Source organism: Dreissena polymorpha, chromosome 1 (genome assembly GCF_020536995.1).
Source record: "Dreissena polymorpha isolate Duluth1 chromosome 1, UMN_Dpol_1.0, whole genome shotgun sequence".
Lineage (NCBI taxonomy): Eukaryota > Metazoa > Mollusca > Bivalvia > Myida > Dreissenidae > Dreissena > Dreissena polymorpha.
Genome location: NC_068355.1, coordinates 42,626,642 through 42,647,153, shown reverse-complemented (window position 1 = coordinate 42,647,153; position 20,512 = coordinate 42,626,642). Strand labels below are relative to the sequence as shown.

Sequence of the window (20,512 nt, the reverse complement as noted above, 5' to 3'; positions counted from 1 at the left end):
CTCTTGAAACAAAAGGGCATCTTTCCATATGATTATGTGAGCTCTGTTGAAAAACTCGCAGAAACGTCATTGCCCCCAAAGGAAGCATTCTACTCAAAGCTCACGGGTAAGGCTATTTGTAATGATGATTATGAATTTGCAAACAAAGTATGGAAGGCTTTTGGCTGTAAAACAATAAGAGACTACCTTGAACTCTACATAAAGAGTGATGTCTTGCTGCTAGCCGACGTTTTCGAAAACTTCAGAGATGCTAGCAATAAATATTATAAACTAGATCCAGCATGGTATTATACAGCGCCAGGACTATCTATGGATGCGTGTCTTAAGTTGACTAAGGTAAAACTTGAGCTTATAAACGATTATGACGTGTTGCTAATGTTAAAGCAAGGTATTCGAGGTGGGGTTAGTACAATTTCAACGCGTCTTGGTATTGGAAACAATAAGTATATGGGTGATGATTATGATGAAAGCAAAGACTCATCGTTTATCATTTATCTGGATGCTAACAATCTCTACGGGTGCGCGATGAGTAAGCCACTTCCAACCGGGGGGTTTAAGTGGATGAATGAAAATGAGCTTAACGATTGAAAAAACATTTCATGCACAGAAGGACAGGGGTGTATTTTAGAAGTTGACTTGGAATATCCTGATGAATTACATGATCTTCATAATGACTATCCATTAGCCCCTGAAAACATTATACCTGAGGGATCAAAAGTTAAAAAGCTTATTCCAAACTTGAACAACAAAACCAAGTATGTAGTACATTATGAAAACTTGCAGCGGTACGAAAAGCTAGGGCTCAGAGTTACCAACATTCACAGAGGAATTAAGTTTGATGAAAGCCCTTGGTTAAAAACATATATCGACTTGAACACTGAATTGCGAACAGCTGCAACTAACAACTTTGAAAAAGACTTCTTCAAGTTGATGAACAACAGTGTGTTTGGAAAAACAATGGAGAACATCGAGAATCGTGTTGATATCCGATTGGTTAATAATATTATACAGGCGGAAAAGCTCCTTGCAAAGGTAAATTTCGACCGCTTGACTATATTTGATGAAAATTTAATAGCTGTACATATGAGAAAAACCAAGTTATGTTATAACAAACCCATTTATCTTGGAATGTCTATTCTAGACTTAAGCAAGACAATAATGTATGAGTTTCACTATAATTACATCAAGGCTAAATATGGACAAAAGGCAAAGCTATTGTTTACGGACACAGACAGTCTTGTCTACGAAATTAAAACTAAAGATTTTTATGCAGACATTTCAAACGATGTTGAAAGACTGTTTGATACGAGTGAGTATCCAAAAGATCACCCCTCCGGAATTAAAACGGGTGTGAACAAAAAGGTTCTCGGAATGTTCAAAGATGAGGCAGCTGGAAAACAAATAGAGGAATTTGTAGGACTCAGAGCTAAACTGTATTCGTGTAAAATGTATGAAGGAAAGGAAAACAAAAAGTGTAAGGGGGTAAAAAAGAGCGTTATCGAAAACACCATTACACACAACGATTATAAAAACACGCTGTTTTCTCGTCAAGAAGTGCTAAGGTCAATGAACGTTATCAGATCATACGCGCATGAAATATATACTGAAACGGTCAATAAGGTAGCTCTTAGCGCAAATGATGATAAGCGTATTATACTAAAAGACGGTATTCATACAATGGCTTATGGACATAACCTCCTTAGAAAAAAACAAGATGAGCAATAATCTCACAGACAATCAAAAGATAATAAAAAAGTTTAAGAGCGTGGGTGGGCGTGTTGTCCCCAACACCTCCATATACAGCACGTTCTCAAGCACATCACAACTTATTGACGTCGCAAAGCAACTAAAAAGCTCAAACGTTAGAGTAAGGTATGTGCGCGACAATTATCCACGTCATCCCAATATGCCAGGAACACACTGGACGGCATGGATCAAAAACGGTAATGAAAAAATATACTTTGACACTTTTAGTTTAGAGCCACCACTTGAACTTGTAACGTATCTAAACAATCAAATGAAAACAAAAAATTGATAGCACTATATAAAATGAGTTTTAATACCGAAAAGTATATTAATGTTGAAGGAGTTGTCTTACCAAACGAACCTCTATCCAATTTCCAGTTGATAGATGCCGCTAAAAAGTTAAAAATTAAACACTTTAGGGGTGTCTATGTTCGCGATGAACTTCCGAAAAGCCCTAAAAAGGTAGAGTGTGGAATTCTAAATCTATGCGACTCGCGAGGAAATGGTACACACTGGACTGCATGGATCAAAAACGGTCATGAAAAACTGTACTTTGACAGTTATGGGTTAGCACCGCCTGTTGAACTCGTCAGCTATATAAGGAATCCTGTGTATTATAATAGCGAAAGAGTACAAACGGATGGTGAGGTATTTTGTGGTCACCTATGTCTTTACATTCTTAAACAATGTGAGAGCGTAAGCTTACAACATGTAATAAACTCATTGTATTAAAAAATAATGTGTATATAAAAATGTCTGTAAACATATTTGTAAAAACAAACGCAGGATCGTCGCAAAGAGTGATTTCAGGAGGGGTTACATTATCACAGGCCATTAATACGTTCTTAAGGCGAGATGGTAAAAATGCCGCTGACGCAAATATTAATATGGATTCTCACAATATAATCAATGTATTGGATCCTGCTAATGCTCAAGACGCTGCAACGAAAAATTATGTTGATAATCGCGCTGTTTCAAAGTCTGGAGATACTATGACTGGTGAACTAAAAATGCGTTCTAACAAAATAAGAAGTGTTGGTGATCCTATTAATGCTCAGGATGCTGCAACTAAAAGTTATATTGATAAGCATCTTCCATTAGCAGGTGGTGCTTTAACAGGTGTACTAAATATAAACTCTAACAAAATAATCAATGTATTGGATCCTTCAGACGATCAAGACGCTGCAACTAAATATTATGTTGATAAGCATATTAGTAAAGCTAAAGAAAACATAAGTGTTCCATGTTTAAGTGGATATATTCCTATTTGGAAGAAAATGTTAGTGTAACTGGGTTTATTGTTACTTCAAGCGCAGTAATTGGTCAATCTTTTAAACCATATCATGCTTTTAACAATCTTACTGATAACGGGTGGGCTACTCTGGGTTCAGGATCGATTACAATTGAGTGTCCTGAACCAGTAAGAATTTGGAGAATTGCTCTATTTGCTGTAAAAGATAAAACTATTACAAAATATGCAAAAATGCTAGAGAATGGTGTATTCTTCGTCAATCTAAGGATAAGCTGTATGGTACTAGTTCTGCTGTTACGTTTTTTTCTATACCACCTTTTCCACCTTCTACAACTATTGATGATTATAAATTTTATAGACTTACTATAAGCTCAGGTGCACCTGATGAGGAAATTGGTATTCAATATATGCGAATGTATGCTTTATCAAACTAATTTAACTAAATCATCCTTAATATAACAAATGAGATTTTATCCGTTTTTTCTAGAATGTAGTAAGCGTGAAACTGATAAGGAAAATAAGAGGTATTTGGAGCTTCTAGGGTTCGGAAAATGTGGTATGATTATTGACAAAGACGATGGAACGTCTACCTTATTAAAATTCAATAAAACGTTTAAAATACCAAAAACATACAGCGTCCAACTGCATGATGAACTTAATCAAATGCTCTGCACTAAAAACGATGAGTTTAAAAAGATGGAATCAACCATTAAAGAGTCAATGAAACAGTGGGTGAACGTTAAAAAACGGGATCAACTTAGGTTGATTGACAAATACGTGTTAAAATTAGAGTGTGATATGAAGGAGAAAAAATATCGCAAAGGTGCTATTACCACGGCATTCTTACTCGGAATGATCAAACCAAACGACATTGTTTACCAAGACTTTGAAATTAAACATATAAACGAAATATTTTTCAAAGGCCTTCACAAATAATGGTAGTGGTCAAAAGTCCTCGAGCCGCCGCGTTTGCGAATGGGAAGCTGCCCCGAGCTTGACCTTTCGGAAATATGTAATATCTTGAAAAAGATATTATTTACCTATACATTAATATATAGAATGTCCTGGGACACGGAAGGATATATAATATCTTGAAAAAGATATTATTTACCTATACATTTATATATAGAATTTCCTGGGACACGGAAGGAAAACGGAAGGGAAACGGTTCTGTCCCAGAAGCCTAGTTTCCCCTCTACTGCCGAGCTCAAAGCAACGTCTCATATCGTACGGATTTATTTCATCTTTAAAGAGTACGGACATTTGTAACATAAATAAAAGAAGCGCTAAGATCTGCAAGAAACGCTACAAGGGGCGCTCATGAATGCGTGAGATATTAATGTTAATAAATGCACATTAAAGGTGGGTTACGTGCCAGTGGTGTATTTCGAGTCGCATTTTGATATTGGCTTGCGAAAGTTATATCAGTATTAAAGGTTTATAAAATGGCGTCCAATTTTGAATCTTCTTCGATTAGCAAAGGATCAGAATCTATTTGTGACGTCTTTTGTGATTATTGTAAAGGTAAAACAAAAGTCGGACGTTGCTCAATTTTATTGTAAAGACTGTGCCAAGTGTTTCTGTTTCATCTGTATTAATTCGCATGAGCAAGTATTTAAAACACACAGTGTATTCGAAAGAGAAAAGATGAATATGTGGCCAATTGCATTGGAAACACTGGATGCTTTTGAGCAATGTAGTGTTCACCAAGATGAGAAATTGAAGTTGTTTTGCATAGATCATTGCTTGCTATTGTGTGATTCTTGCTTCCTTTCCAATCACAAGTAAGTACTAGGTAAATCACGTATAAAAGGAAAAATATTATAAAAGCAATGATTCTTTTGATTTAAAATATCTTGATTAATTAAATAACATAATCAAAATAGCCACAATTATGAGTAAGACCAGAACAACTATTTTAAATATGTGTTTATTAATGTGAACTATTTTCTGTAAATATTTTCAAAAACTTATTATTACAAAAAAATAAATAATGATGTGTGCATATTTTAACTAAAAATTTTGGGTTTGATTTTATGTTTATGATTATTTTATTATTATCTTCTTAAAACGGTATAGCCATGTTCTCTCTACAGAGAATGCAACAATGTGGAATTAATATATGACACAGTTAAAGAAATCGAGAAGAACGGAAACTTTGAAAAACCGTCTGCAAACCTTGCAATACAAACAGAAAATCTGAGACGAACCCACGCCAGACCAGAAGAAGAAATATAATAATAGCATGAACCATATAAAACGCCACTGGACAAAATCGATACCATACGCAAGACTCTTAATGACACACTTGACCAAATTCAAAGGAATACAATATCGTCCATGAATAAACTGTTGTCTATGAAAAAATCTTCAATAAGTATTGACAAAAGAAACAGCTTAGAATATATTAAAAAGATGCAGTGTCTTCAAAATGAAATACAATTCATAGACGAGAAAAGACAAGTATTGTCCTATAGGATTTACAGAAAATGTGTTTAAGCGATATCCAAGGCAGAGGAGTGGCTTAAGAACATCGGCGATACATTTTTAGATTCGTTCTAGATTCAGCCATTGATCTGTCAAATCTGACGTCATTTGGACATTTTGTAAACAGCGATAGTTCGCCCGTTTTGGTAACGGATACATGCGATTGTGATGTAGCAATTAATCAGGAGGTTGATGTGTCCAATTTGGTATCATTTGGAAAAACTGATGATTCGTCTATTTTGGTAACCGATACAGGAATCTGGAATTTAGCAAACAAAAAGGAAAAGGATGTACAATACAGTGTGCCAGGCAAATATACAAGAAATGTTTTTACACAGTCTTGCCTTCCATTAAATGCAGATAGAATGATAGGAGTGTATCTTTCAACATCACACTTAATATGCTTAAAGAAGGATAAACTCCCATGTTCTTTATCAGGTAGATGTGCCGTAGCGACTGGAAAACTACTTATCTCTGACTGTTGGAACAACAGAGTGAAGCTACTGAACAAAGACTTCAAGGTTAAGACCCACAGTGACATGCATGAAGTACCACGGTCCATGTGTAGCATTGACGAATGCCAAGTGGATGTTGCTGTTGATATGACTTCAAAGCATGAAATCATATTCATAATGGTAAAGAAAGGTCGGCTGGAGAAGACGAATGCATCGGCATCGCTCATCATCAAAACAACTTGTACATCACTTCTGGTACATCTACACTGTATATGAAAAGCTAGAGAGATTAATTTATGGTGATAATCTATCTGGACATGCAGGTAGTTAATGTTCGATCATATGTTCGTTCGTGTTACCGTTTTGCGTCGCTAGTGAGATAATCCTTCCAATATACCGTTAGTCCCAATGGAGACAGGATATATGTGGGCAACAGTGATACTCTCAATGTGGTCACACTGTCTACCAAGGGCGAAGTGATTCTCACTCTAACTGACCCTTCACTGCAGTCGGAATATGAATACGGAGTCTCCAACATAAACGTACACGTGACAGACTTGGGGCAAGTGCTGGTTTGTGGAGGTAACTCGATCATTCAAGTGGACAGAGATGGAAAAAAGAGACTTGATGAAATTGTAACGAAAATGGACTCCTTAAGATCACCAGCATGTGTATATTACTGTAATCGCACAGCCTCACTGATAGTTGGCTTGTGGAATGACAATAACATTTTAGTATTCAAGACTCAGTCTTATTTATTAAAAAGAAACACAGCTTTATTGTATTAATATTTACACAAACGTTTTTAAGGGTGGTGGGTTAGAATTGCTTATTATATTGATTTTTTAACAAGAAATCTTAATGAAAACAGTGAAAACAAATCATATATATATATATATATAATACATGTTTCTTTTAGGAACGATCGCATTCCCATTTTTATCAGCATCCTAAATTTTAAATGATATTTGAAGCTATTATATTAAATATTTGTCTTGACTTTACAGCGTGTATTTAGTGTGTATCATTTATAACATCACATAATTTGTGTTCATCAAAAAGAGCTTTATATGAATGTACATTAGCTCATTATTGGATTGTTGGAATTTGTCTAAAAAGGAGAATGTTATTATTATATTTAACAGCGTTTTACCATACTATGGCATAGATATTCGTATTATATTTGAGGATCTGCAAATATAGAGATGTTTATTCTATATAAGCATATTTTCATTTGTAGTTTAGAATGTTGCAGTAATTTAAAAACGAACCTTATTCCTATCAAAACACCGTTTACTTATATGATTGTTACGAAATATATGTTAGCGTGTATGAAACTTAAAGAACATTTGCTGATCTTTTTTTCCGACAATAATTGCAAGCTAGTAATGTGCTCTGATACCTGGTGCTTTGCACCCGCATTGATGACGCGAATATTTTTGACATCTTCATTTCTTAATTTCATTTTATGCTTTACCACAGCAAGTAGTAATTATTGATATATATATTATTGGAGGACGAAAACTCATTATTTATGTTAGTATTCGCATCCATAAATATCTTAAAGATTAACGAGCAATATCATCTGAAGTGTAAATTAATTTATCTAGCTGACATCCTATTAAATTAAAATTATATGTATATTATATGTGCGTGTGTGTGTGTCTATCAATAGATGTAACATATTTTATATAGACGTCTTTGTCTGTGTGTGAAATATTTATTATTTGTAAGATTTTTGTTGTCTTTCTGACTAAAAATGGTTTTGGTTTGATAATTCAAAGTCATACATGTTAAAATCACGTTAAATACTATCTACTAATTGCTATTCCATTTCAAGCTTCATTTGAATCGTGTAATGTTATTTTGTTATGAAAAAAAGTTAAAAATTAATGGTTACCGACTTCTATCCGCATGGCGCCTGACATAGTGATAGGAGTTGGGAGGTACATGGTATACAGGCAATAAGTGTCACATAAGCCAAAGAGGCTGACCCTTTCAATAGGGTTGACACACACAAAAAAAGAAAAAAGACCTTAACCTATAGTGCACGTAAATGCCATATGGTGATGCAATTTTAAATAATAACCAATAAAATGTGTCGTAATAAGAAATAATGCAAAATAACCACAACTGGATAAAGGCTGCTTCCTCTTCGTTTTAAAGAAAATTCGTGAGTTTTATTTCTGAAATAATACATCCCTAAATGTTCGGTGACCAGCCTTTTATAATCGAGTAGTGTCATTCGAAATCGTTTATGTATTACTGTTCCACGAATGAAAGACAAAAACTACGAACTTGTTTAAAACGTTCGAGTAATTGTACTCATAGTATAGCCTTTATTTTGGGTTGTGATGGAGGATGCAATATCGCCATATTGGTGACATAGATAGGCAGGCAGGCAGACAGGCAGGCAGACATGCAGGCAGACATGCAGGCAGGCAGACATGCAGGCAGGCAGGCAGGCAGACAGACAGGCAGGCAGGCAGGCAGGCAGGCAGACAGACAGACAGACAGACAGACAGACAGACAGACAGACAGACATACAGACAGACAGACAGACAGACAGACAGACAGACAGACAGACAGACAGACAGATAGTCTTTTATTTTCCTCCATTCACGAATAGCATAACATATAATACAGATTATAAGCAATGAAGTACAATCTAGTATATACACATACAAGAGATCAGAATGAAGCAACTCAATACCGCTCAATACATTAGATTATTTACAAATAATAGTAACATAAATAGAGTATATATATATATATATATATATATATATATATATATATATATATATAATTGTTAATTCCCTTGGAAAATAATCAGATTGAAATGAGCATAGGTTTTTTTCAGTGTAACTTATTGCCGAGTATATGTCTTAAAGCGAAAACGAAATTAAAGACAAAGCAGGCGAATATACTTAATATAAGTCACAAATGTTGCCTTCCACGGAAGACTGCTATATAGTGTTAAGATACACTAACATAGATACGATCGACACATCAACATCATATTTGTAAAAAAAACCGGCTCAGAGCGTCCAACACTAGTTCAGGATGCTAACAGCAGCTTTGCACACCGTAAAATGCACAAAATATAAGTCAACAGTGTCAGATATCCTTTTTACCAACAAGGCACTTTGTTCTAAGCCATTTAAGTGGATAAAGCGCGAAAATTCCGCTATTCCGATGCATTCAATTAAAATTGTCCATAAATGTTTTCGCGTATCCTCTAGCAATAACACATCTTATGAAGTACGAGATTAACGAGTTTCAGCAACAATGTCTGCATTCTCATACAAACTTTCAAGACACAAACATACCTATGCTATTCAATAATGTTTTACATACGGTTAAGTATTTTTGTATTATCCTTAGCTACTCTCCATAAAGGGGAATAATTATTGGAGTCTATTACATGCGCAGTTACGCCTCATTGATCGGTGCCTTTGATGCGACTCTGTATTTCGTTCTTTATGTTAATTTCGTCTAAACGCTTAACTATTTTCTTCAATTGTCGCTTTGTTGTGAAATTTCTATCCTGGACGTATGAACGTAAGACGTTCATTAAGTCGTACTGTTGTAATATCCTGTATGCATCAGGGGTATATCCGAGGCATTGGCCCTCTTATTCAATGTGATGTATAAGTCTTTTGTTAAAGATATGCGTGCCTTTAAAATACGTTGGTGACTATGCGACAACGCGATAGTACGATGGTGACAATGCGATAGTAAGATAATACGATGACTATAGTGCGACAATACGATGACGACAGTGCGATAGTACGATGGCGACAATTCGATAATAAGATAACGACAGTACGACAATACGATGACGCGATAGTACGATGGCAACAATGCGATAGTGCGATGGCGAAAATGCGATGATACGATGGCGACAGTACGATATGACTATCGCATTGTCTCCATCGTACTATCGCGTTGTCGCATAGTCACCAACGTACTATCGCATTGTCGCCATCGTACTATCGCATTGTCGCCATCGTACTATCGCATTGACGCCATCCTACTATCGCCCTATCGCATTGTCGCCCTCTGGATTTTAATGTGTAACCACGTAGTAGATTAAAGAAATGAACAATTACAAAATTGGTCGCTGGAAATAAAAGTTAAACTGACGCGCAGTTCGGTTTCAAACCAGGCTGTAGTACAGTCGGCTCTATATTGGTCCTTAATTCATGGATTGAAAGCAATTTAAATAATAAACACATCTATTTTGCTTTTTTGTCGATAATTTAAATTCATATGACTTAACGGATCGTATGCACCGTTTAATGGTTAATTGTAAACTCTTGCACCATAGGGTGACGTTATTTTGTTCCTCAAACTTCCAGTTGAGAGATTACTGTCACACTAACGTGATTATATAGTATATAAACTGTAGTTTTTTTTTCTTTAGACAATAACTGCAACATTAATCTGGTTGTTCATAATTAATTTACCACAACTAGTAACCATTTATAACGACATTCTGCGTGCATGACATGTGTACCGCTCTCTGTGTTCTATGCTCTAAAATATGGACGTTATACAGCCTGCGCAGACCAAGTGATTGTTGACATTTACTTTCAACAGAGCTATATCCGCGTCATAATGAAAAAACACTTGATTGACATCGATAATGAAATATAATCCTTTTGTCCCCAGGGAATTTGGATTTCACAGTTCATTATCTTGGTATATGATAAATCAGACAAACAGAACATGGTCTGTTGTAATAAATCGTTCTATAAATCATAAATATGACACAGCACTGAAATGAATATCTTACTGATTATTTAAAGTATGTGAGGTGTGTTGTCCAGACAAGAAATGATCTCGCGTGTATATTGGGTGTCACTTAGCAAGTATGTGAGGTGTGTTGTCCAGACATGAAATGATCTCGCTTGTATATTGGGTGTCACTTATCAAGTATGTGAGGTGTGTTGTCGAGACAAGAAATGATCTCGCTTGTATATTGGGTGTCACTTATCAAGTATGTGAGGTGTGTTGTCCAGACAAGAAATGATCTCGCTTGTATATTGGGTGTCACTTATCAAGAATGTGAGGTGAGTTGTCTAGACAAGAAATGATCTCGCTTGTATATTGGGTGTCACTTATCAAGTATGTGAGGTGTGTTGTCCAGACAAGAAATGATCTCGCTTGTATATTGGGTGTCACTTATCAAGTATGTGAGGTGTGTTGTCCAGACAAGAAATGATCTCGCTTGTATATTGGGTGTCACTTATCAAGTATGTGAGGTGTGTTGTCCAGACAAGAAATGATCTCGCTTGGATAATGGGTGTCACTTATCAAGTATGTGAGGTGTGTTGTCCAGACAAGAAATGATCTCGCTTGTATATTGGGTGTCACTTATCAAGTATGTGAGATGTGTTGTCCAGACAAGAAATGATCTCGCTTGTATATTGGGTGTCACTTATCAAGTATGTGAGGTGTGTTGTCCAGACAAGAAATGATCTCGCTTGTATATTGGGTGTCACTTATCAAGTATGTGAGGTGTGTTGTCCAGACAAGAAATGATCTCGCTTGTATATTGGGTGTCACTTATCAAGTATGTGAGGTGTGTTGTCCAGACAAGAAATGATCTCGCTTGGATATTGGGTGTCACTTATCAAGTATGCGAGGTGTGTTGTCCAGACAAGAAATGATCTCGCTTGTATATTGGGTGTCACTTATCAAGTATGTGAGATGTGTTGTCAAGACAAGAAATGATCTCGCTTGTATATTGGGTGTCGCTTATCAAGTATGTGAGGTGTGTTGTCCAGACAAGAAATGATCTCGCTTGTATAGTGGGTGTCACTTATCAAGTATGTGAGGTGTGTTGTCGAGACAAGAAATGATCTCGCTTGTATATTGGGTGTCACTTATCAAATAATCTTGGCAAGAGCTTTGTTTTATCTCAAAAGCTCCACGTATGTGTTGTGTTTCAGTTTATCTGATAGCATTCTTCAGATCAGAACATAATGTATTTTGCATTTATAACACTTAAAACACATTCTTATCACCAGCTTTATGTTGTCTTGTGTTAGACGTTTAGGGGGGGGGGGGCGGGGGAGGGTGCTTATTATGGCACTTTAAGATCTATTTAAGAGCCGTGTACTGTCTTTTGGAACAAAAAAACGAGTAAACTAATGATCTCACTATCGCCAAACGGGCATTTACGTCAGTATGTACCTATGTATCGTTTTAATGCCTCGGTTTGCCGAAGTGCTAAATAATTGACGTGATCTTTAACGTTTTGCTTGTAATATAAAGAAGTAAAACTCCAGCTCCTGGAGCATAATTGCATTCTCATTATATACAATTAGTTGATCCTTTATTTAAGGCAACTGCCCAATTGCCAAAACAGTACGAAACAGCGCAATACGAAACAACATACACACATAAAAGAATTAAGCTGGGGTCACCGCCTTGGAACGGTAAATGCAAAGCATTGGTGCTTTAAACCGATTTTAGAGCGCTCAACCTCACACTTGGCCCATATTCATGATACATATAAGTGTAAATAAAATTTAACTTCAATAATAATCATGAACTGCTTAATTGCAAATCTTGTTTCGACATTTGAATTCGCATAAATATCAGGGATGTTTTTTTAAATATGTAATCTTCTTTCGCAAAGAAAGAGGGTTATATAAATGCCTTTCTTCCTCTACGTTAGTACCAAGCTTATGGCTAATTATATGTAAACGTTTGCACAAAGCGCTTAAATAAAAGTAATTTCTTGCATAAGAACTGACGGCATTTTAGCATCCATTAAATTATTTATGGCGGGCTATATAATTTATTCAGCTAATATAAAGCAAAAGTCAACATAATTCAGTTTAAACATTGATTTTCCATGTAAATACGGTCATTGTGTACTTTATGATGCAATGTCCGATATATTTTGCATAGCGCGTACGATTACTGTCTCTCCCTACAAGAGTTTTTAGATTAAAACATCCTTTGAAAGAAAACTGGAGTCATGGAATTAAAAGAGCGATATGTCAGTGCTTCAAATACGCTTATTATTTTGTTTTTCTGTTTTTTAACTCCAATATACATAACAAAGTGTGTGCCTTACCATACGACGTTCTTTGGTGTACGCGCGCAGATCAGAAAACGATTTGCGTGCAACAACTTCATGTATATTTTACCACTAACAATTCAATGAAGCTTGACACATGTTTTCTCGGACATTAAATGACTTCCCTGAAAAGGCACATTGCTAACACATGCTATGTCATGCTATTCAACAGAATTATGCCACCTTGTTTTGTGACAAAATACAGATTAAAGTTTAACTTTAACAACTTCATATGCCTGTATCTACGTAAGCTATTCTTGTAAAACTTTACGCATATGTATTGGGTCTTTATCTATAATTGGCAAAGAACAAGATAAAGTAACGGTGCGTTTCAATTTAGTTAACTACATGTACTTAAACAATTTAGATAAAGTAAGGGTCTTTGCTTTGCACATGTCGATTGGCAAGTCGGTTGAACTATTTGTTCTGGTATCTTTTTCCTCATGAACACAATTGAAAAGAAATGTCTTACAAAAGCGTTGACACATGATCATTTAAGACTTTAATCTCGTTATGTTGGGAAAGGGGAAATGAATACGTTTTTCAATTTTGAAATGAACCGATTAAATATGAATAACACATCTACTTGTAATCTGATTTTTTGCGAACGATATATAGAAAATGTTTAAGCCTTCAATCATAGAATTAGCATGTGTATTGCACGTAAGAAAAGAAGCAGACGTCTTTCAAACTTTAAGTAAACCTAGAACGAGGTTAAATTATGATGGAAATATTTAAACTGTTTTGTGTGTTCACGTTATTGTGATATTTGTGTTCAATTATCATATATGCAACGTTCAACTGTGAACACATTGTATGTCAAATTAAGTTATTGAATAACATACTTTAAATGTCAAATCTTTGACCAATTCCTTTAATTTAAACGAATAAAATCCTTCCCATACAGATAAATCAAGCTCTCCGCGATGAACCACTATACAACCAGATGATATAACCTTTTCATTAAGATTGCTGAAGCCTTACGGTGGAATGTGGTGCTTGAACAGCTTTAGTACTGTGTAAGGTTAACAGAGTATGCTTTAAAATTCAGTATTTATACCTCTTTCATCGAGGAGTTTGTGAAGAGATTGCTTCAACACATTAAGTATTCATATAATATTTTTGTAAACTTATACTGGTTTAAAACTGGATTATTTGAAAGAAAAAAATCTTACTGTGAACAATATACTCATTCTGAATGTTGAAAAAGATTGTGGGTCTCCGTTGTCATGCTTCATAGTTATTGCAGTACTTAATTATATATTTGTGGTTATATGGTCCAACATGGCGTCTAATTTAGAGGGATCAATTTATAGCGGATCAGATTTAATCCACGACTTTTCCTGTGATAGTTGTGAGGAGAATGAAAATAACAAACTGGCTGATTTTTATTGTGAGAAATGTTTAAAGTTTTACTGTAACACATGCTTGCAACATCATAATCAACTCTATAAAAAGCATGACATATTTGGAAGAAATTACTTGAACAAGTGGCCAGTTGCCAAGGCATCAGAGGATTTACACGAATATTGCCTGGAACACAAAGACAAGAAACTGGAAGTATTTTGTGAGGACCACGGTGATCTGTTGTGTGCTGTCTGTCATATCTACCGTCATAAGTAAGTATATTTTATGTAGAATATGGTACGAGTAAATACCATAAATTATGACTTCTATAAGCATAACAATAATTTCGGTGAGTTTATGTATTTATTATAAGTTATATTTATGATGTTTTACAAATTGCACGTAAGTATCTGTTAGATTCTATTACTAGTTACTAAATAAACGTATTTCTCTAAATTCAAATAGGGGCAGTAATATATGCTGCGCAACGGGTTTAAATTTGTGCGTTCAATTATGAACCTAACTTTATATCTTTTCAGAAAATGCAATCGTGTCGTACTTATAGCTGATAAACTGAAAGATCTTATCGAAAAAGATGCTTTCAAGCATTTGGTATCAACTATCGACATATTACATGGGCAGTTGATACAGAAGACAAATGGCTTTGAGAAACATATGGATTCTCTCGAGAAATCTTACAAGACTGTTCTTAATGATATCAATAGTATACGCAAGAAAGTTATCGATAGTTTGGATAAGCTACAACTAAAAACCATCAGAGAATTAGATGATTTAAAGGCAGATTTGATGAAATCGCTTCAAACTGATATCACAATCTGTAACGACAATATTAACGCAATGAAAAGTGTAAAGGTTACTATACAGGATATGCCTAAGAAAAGTGAAACCGTTCAATTCCTGACGTACATAAAATGCATTGACAAGTCCCATCAGGCGGACAAAATGCTACAAGAAATGGCCGCAAAAGATGAGATAACAATATCTTTTAAACCTGATACAATTGTTGAACAGACTCTATCTGCACTCTCAGGACTAGGATCTTTTCCAAAGAATGAGGTGCAGCCAACAAAAGAAGATGTAGTTACTAGTCAGGTTGTACACGGTGAAGTATCCAGCTTAAATCAGAAAAACCAGCTTATCGACCCGGAAAAGCGTATGAGCGAAGAAAACCAGGAAGACTTATTTGCAAATCTAATACCAGGTTCATCTAGCCAAACTTTTCACGACAACCAAAAATATGGCTTAAACAAGGCACGCACATTGTCGCACCTAGACCAAGTAATCACAGTGAGCAATAAAACTTTGTACAACGTCAGCTCAAAGAGTGATTCACAGACATGCTGTATAACAGCAATATGTGAGATGGCTACTGGAGAACTTTTAATCAGTGACTTTAATAACAAGTCAGTGAAGTTATTGAGTCAGACCTCTACTGAGGTCGTTGCCCACTATGATTTTCTTGAAGCCATTTTGTCCATTTTCAACATAGAACCATATCTGGTGGCTGTAACTGTGGGTAAAAACGAGATCCACTTCATCCGAATGGTCAATAATTGTCAATTGCTGAAGGACAGGAAATTTAAAAAACTTAAACTCCCTCATCGATGTATGAGTATTGCCCACAACCAAGGTATTATTTACGTCACATCAGGAACAGAGCTATATAGCTACACTATTGATGGAGAATTAGTGAGCAAGATTTATGAAGACACGTCAACCCGCAATTCAGGTAATGATGGACAAGAATAAGACAACATAAAGAACATATTACGTGTTAATGTTCCTTTTTTTCTTTTTTTTTTTAAATTGTATTCTTTTTTTTAACTGGAGATTGTTAGGTCCAATGTTTAAATGTATCAATATAAAGCATTTAATGACAAGCTTCAATACATGCCAAAATCTGTTGAAAGGCCCCTTTAATATGCCGATATAAAGGTACTAGGGGTTTGTAATCATTAATAATTGGTGTAGCTTTTTTTTAAAGAAATGTTTGCTTCTCATCACTAGCTGTATGTGTGATTGAATTAATATCATAATTATGTAATTCCACAACAACTAACTTAATAACAGTTTGCTTTATACAAAGAATACCATTTCCAACTTTACAGCTACTGCCTGTGCGGTCAGTCCAGATGGCAACAATATATACGTGGTGAACGGTCACAGCGAAAAACTAGTCACACTGTCCAGGGATGGTACAGTGATTGCAACAATGAATGACCCTGCGCTGCAATGGGGCACCGAAATGTTTGGCATTCATGTGACAGACTCTGGACAAGTTTTAGTGTGTGGAGGCTTGTCTAACAGAATCATCCAGGTAGAAAATCGTGGTATACAGACACTGGCAGAGGTTGTCAGTGGAGTGAGAAAACCAATAGCAGTCTTCTACAGTAAATCCAGGGACTCACTCATCGTTAGCATGAAAGATAATAATAACATACTTGTGTGCAAGATTCAGTCAAATAATATCTGCACGCCAAGAAAGCATTCTTATGAGAATACACACGTAAACACACTTTAAAAAGGGTGTAGTATAAGATTTGGTTTCACTCTCAACGTGCTATCAATGTAATTCATAAAAGTGCGTTTAAGATGTTGTTGAGATGAAAACACGTTTAAAATAATTAAGTGCATACACATGTACTAAAATATGCAATTGTGGAAATATGGGTTATTAACGTGTTTTAAATGTTACAATTTTGTTATTGAAGTTTTATATCAATTTTCTTTTGTTTTCGTCTTATGATTAACCCAATTTTGTGCACAAGACATGGAACAATTTCTGTAAGCTCCTAATGCTGACTTTCCAAAAACATTGCATAATATCCAGTAACCGCAAGTCCATATGTACTTGCCATTAGTGGGTATCACATGATGTTTTCCTGTTAAGATGACTTACTGGATAACACGAACAATTTCTACTTGCCAGTGCCAAGTAATTATTGACAACGTGAACACTTTTCAGATAATATTCGACATAGCTAGCGGATATGTGGTTGCCAGATATAGTCCACTGAAAATTAAGTATTATTGCATGTATTGCTTTAAGCTTGCTAGATAAATTATGTAAAAAATGAATATTGTGGTGAAATACGTTGTTCACGCTTTTACTTTCATAAGTGTATATAACCTGCTTAAACTTAATATGTATTGATTTATGTAAACCTATTTAAGTATATCCATTGTATCAAGCAATTTGTCCAAAAAGAATACGGAAGGTAAGTATGGATATTTTTTTACATGATATCGACAAATGTTGACATTTTATCAATTGTTAAAGTATTATTGGATTGTCTAGACATTGTCGTGTTTGTGGAAGAAGCAGTGTTCATGGTAGTTTACATTTTATCAATACTACTAGTATTTATATATAATATAAGAAGATCCAATGCAGTCTTTGTTCTTGTTAGATCGCGCATGAAATCAACTTTACTAAAAACGTTATAAGAGTATTTTTTACTTTGCTTAATTAATAATTAAGCATTAACAACATGTACATAATGTTTACGGCGATTGGAAATTTAACACGAAAAATACAACCAGAAACTGTATTGTTTACTGTTAATGCAGCTCAGTCGCAAAGAATAGTGTCAGCAAACAAATTAACACAATGCATATTCAGAGCAAATAAGTATATGAAGCTCAGATAAAACTTCGTATGACAGAGTCAGTTCAAAGACTGACGTACCAAAATCATTACGAATATAGGTATTATCCAAATAATGATATATTAGAGTCAGGAAAGAAGACACACGGTACAGTGTCGTGTGACATAGTCAAGGTAAAGAGACTCGTTTTGAAGGGTTCGGACGAAACATATCATCAAGGCATCAAACCATATTACAGTTCATAATAACAACACATATGAAAAAACAGGACATTGATTCGATTGACCAATAACGACTATAGCACATTTGACAGATCAGACTAACGACCTAGGCCGTAAAACACATCTGATAAATAAGACCAACGACTTATACAGTAAATGCACATCTGATGGATCAGACCAACCACTTATGCAGTAGATGCACATCTGATGGATCAGACTAACGATGCATGCAGTAGATGCACATCTGATGGATCAGACCAACGACTTATGCAGTAGATGTACATCTGATGGATTAGACCAACAACTTATGCAGTAGATGCACATCTGATGGATCAGACTAACGACTTATGCAGTAGATGCACATCTGATGGATCAGACCAACGACTTATGCAGTAGATGTACATCTGATGGATAAGACCAACAACTTATGCAGTAGATGCACATCTGATGGATCAGACCAACGATTTATGCAGTAGATGCACATCTGATGGATAAGACCAACAACTTATGCAGTAGATGCAGATCTGATGGATCAGACCAACGACTTATGCAGTAGATGCACATCTGATGGATCAGACCAAGCACTTATGCAGTAGATGCACATCTGATGGATCAGACCATCGATGTAATCAGTAGATGCACATCTGATGGATCAGACCAAGCACTTATGCAGTAGATGCACATCTGATGGATCAGACCAACCACTTATGCAGTAGATGCACATCTGATAGATCAGACCAACAACTTATGCAGTAAATGCACATCTGATGGATCAGACCAACCACTTATGCAGTAGATGCACATCTGATGGATCAGACGAAGCACTTATGCAGTAGATGCACATCTGATAGATCAGACCAACGACTTATACAGTAGATGCACAACTGATGGATCAGACTAACGATGTATGCAGTAGATATACATCTGATGGATTAGACCAACCACTTATGCAGTAGATGCACATCTGATGGATGAGACCAACAACTTATGCAGTAGATGCACATCTGATGGATCAGACCATCGATGTAATCAGTAGATGCACATCTGATGGATCAGACCAACAACTTATGCAGTAAATGCACATCTGATGGATCAGACCAACCACTTATGCAGTAGATACACATCTGATGGATCAGACCAAGCACTTATGCAGTAGATGCACATCTGATAGATCAGACCAACGACTTATACAGTAGATGCACAACTGATGGATCAGACTAACGATGTATGCAGTAGATGCACATCTGATGGATCAGACCAACGACTTATGCAGTAGATGCACATCTAATGGATCAGACCAACAACTTATGCAGTAGATGTACATCTGATGGATTAGACCAACAACTTATGCAGTAGATGCACATCTGATGGATAAGACCAACGACTTATGCAGTAGATGCACATCTGATGGATCAGACCGTCGATGTATACAGTAGATGCACATCTGATGGCTCAGACCAACGATTTATGCAGTAGATGCACATCTGATGGATCAGACCAACGACTTATGCAGTAGATGCACATCTGATGGATCAGACCAACGACTTATGCAGTAGATGCACATCTGATGGCTCAGACCAACGATTTATGCAGTAGATGCACATCTGATGGACCAGACCAACGACTTATGCAGTAGATGCAGATCTGATGGATCAGACCAACGACTTATGCAGTAGATGCACATCTGATGGATCAGACTAACGATGTATGCAGTAGATGCACATCTGATGGATCAGACCAACGATTTATGCAGTAGATGCATACTTGATGGATCAGACCAACTACTTATGCAGTAGATGCACATCTGATGGATCAGACCAACGATTTATGCAGTAGATGCAAATCTGATGGATCAGATCAAAACAAAAACTTATGCAGTAGATGCACATCTGATGGATCAGACCAACCACTTATGCAGAAGATACATATTTGATGGATCAGACCAACGATGTATGCAGTAGATGCACATCTGATGGATCAGACCAACAACTTATGCAGTAGATGCACATCTGATGGATCAGACCAACAAATTATGCAGTAGATGCACATCTGATGGATCAGACCAACGATGTATGCAGTAGATGCACATCTGATGAATCAGACCAACGACTTATGCAGTAGATGCACATCTGATGAATCAGACCAACGAATAATGCAGTAAATTCACGCATGAGGGTCAGACCAACAACTTATGGAGTAAATGAACATCTGATGGATCAGACCAACGACTTGTGGAGTAAATGAACATCCGACCGATCGGACCAACGATATAAGCA

At 35.9% G+C, this 20,512-nt stretch overlaps 1 protein-coding gene across 1 annotated transcript; it reads left to right on the top strand.

Moving 5' to 3' along the window:
• Nucleotides 1–14,019: 14,019 nt before the first annotated feature.
• Nucleotides 14,020–17,788, top strand: LOC127878145 (uncharacterized). The gene is made up of 3 exons (XM_052424582.1): nt 14,020–14,658; nt 14,926–16,136; nt 16,516–17,788. Exons 1-3 carry the CDS (start codon nt 14,324–14,326, stop codon nt 16,926–16,928), a joined length of 1,959 nt encoding a protein of 652 aa, XP_052280542.1. The 5' UTR covers nt 14,020–14,323; the 3' UTR covers nt 16,929–17,788.
• Nucleotides 17,789–20,512: the final 2,724 nt, after the last annotated feature.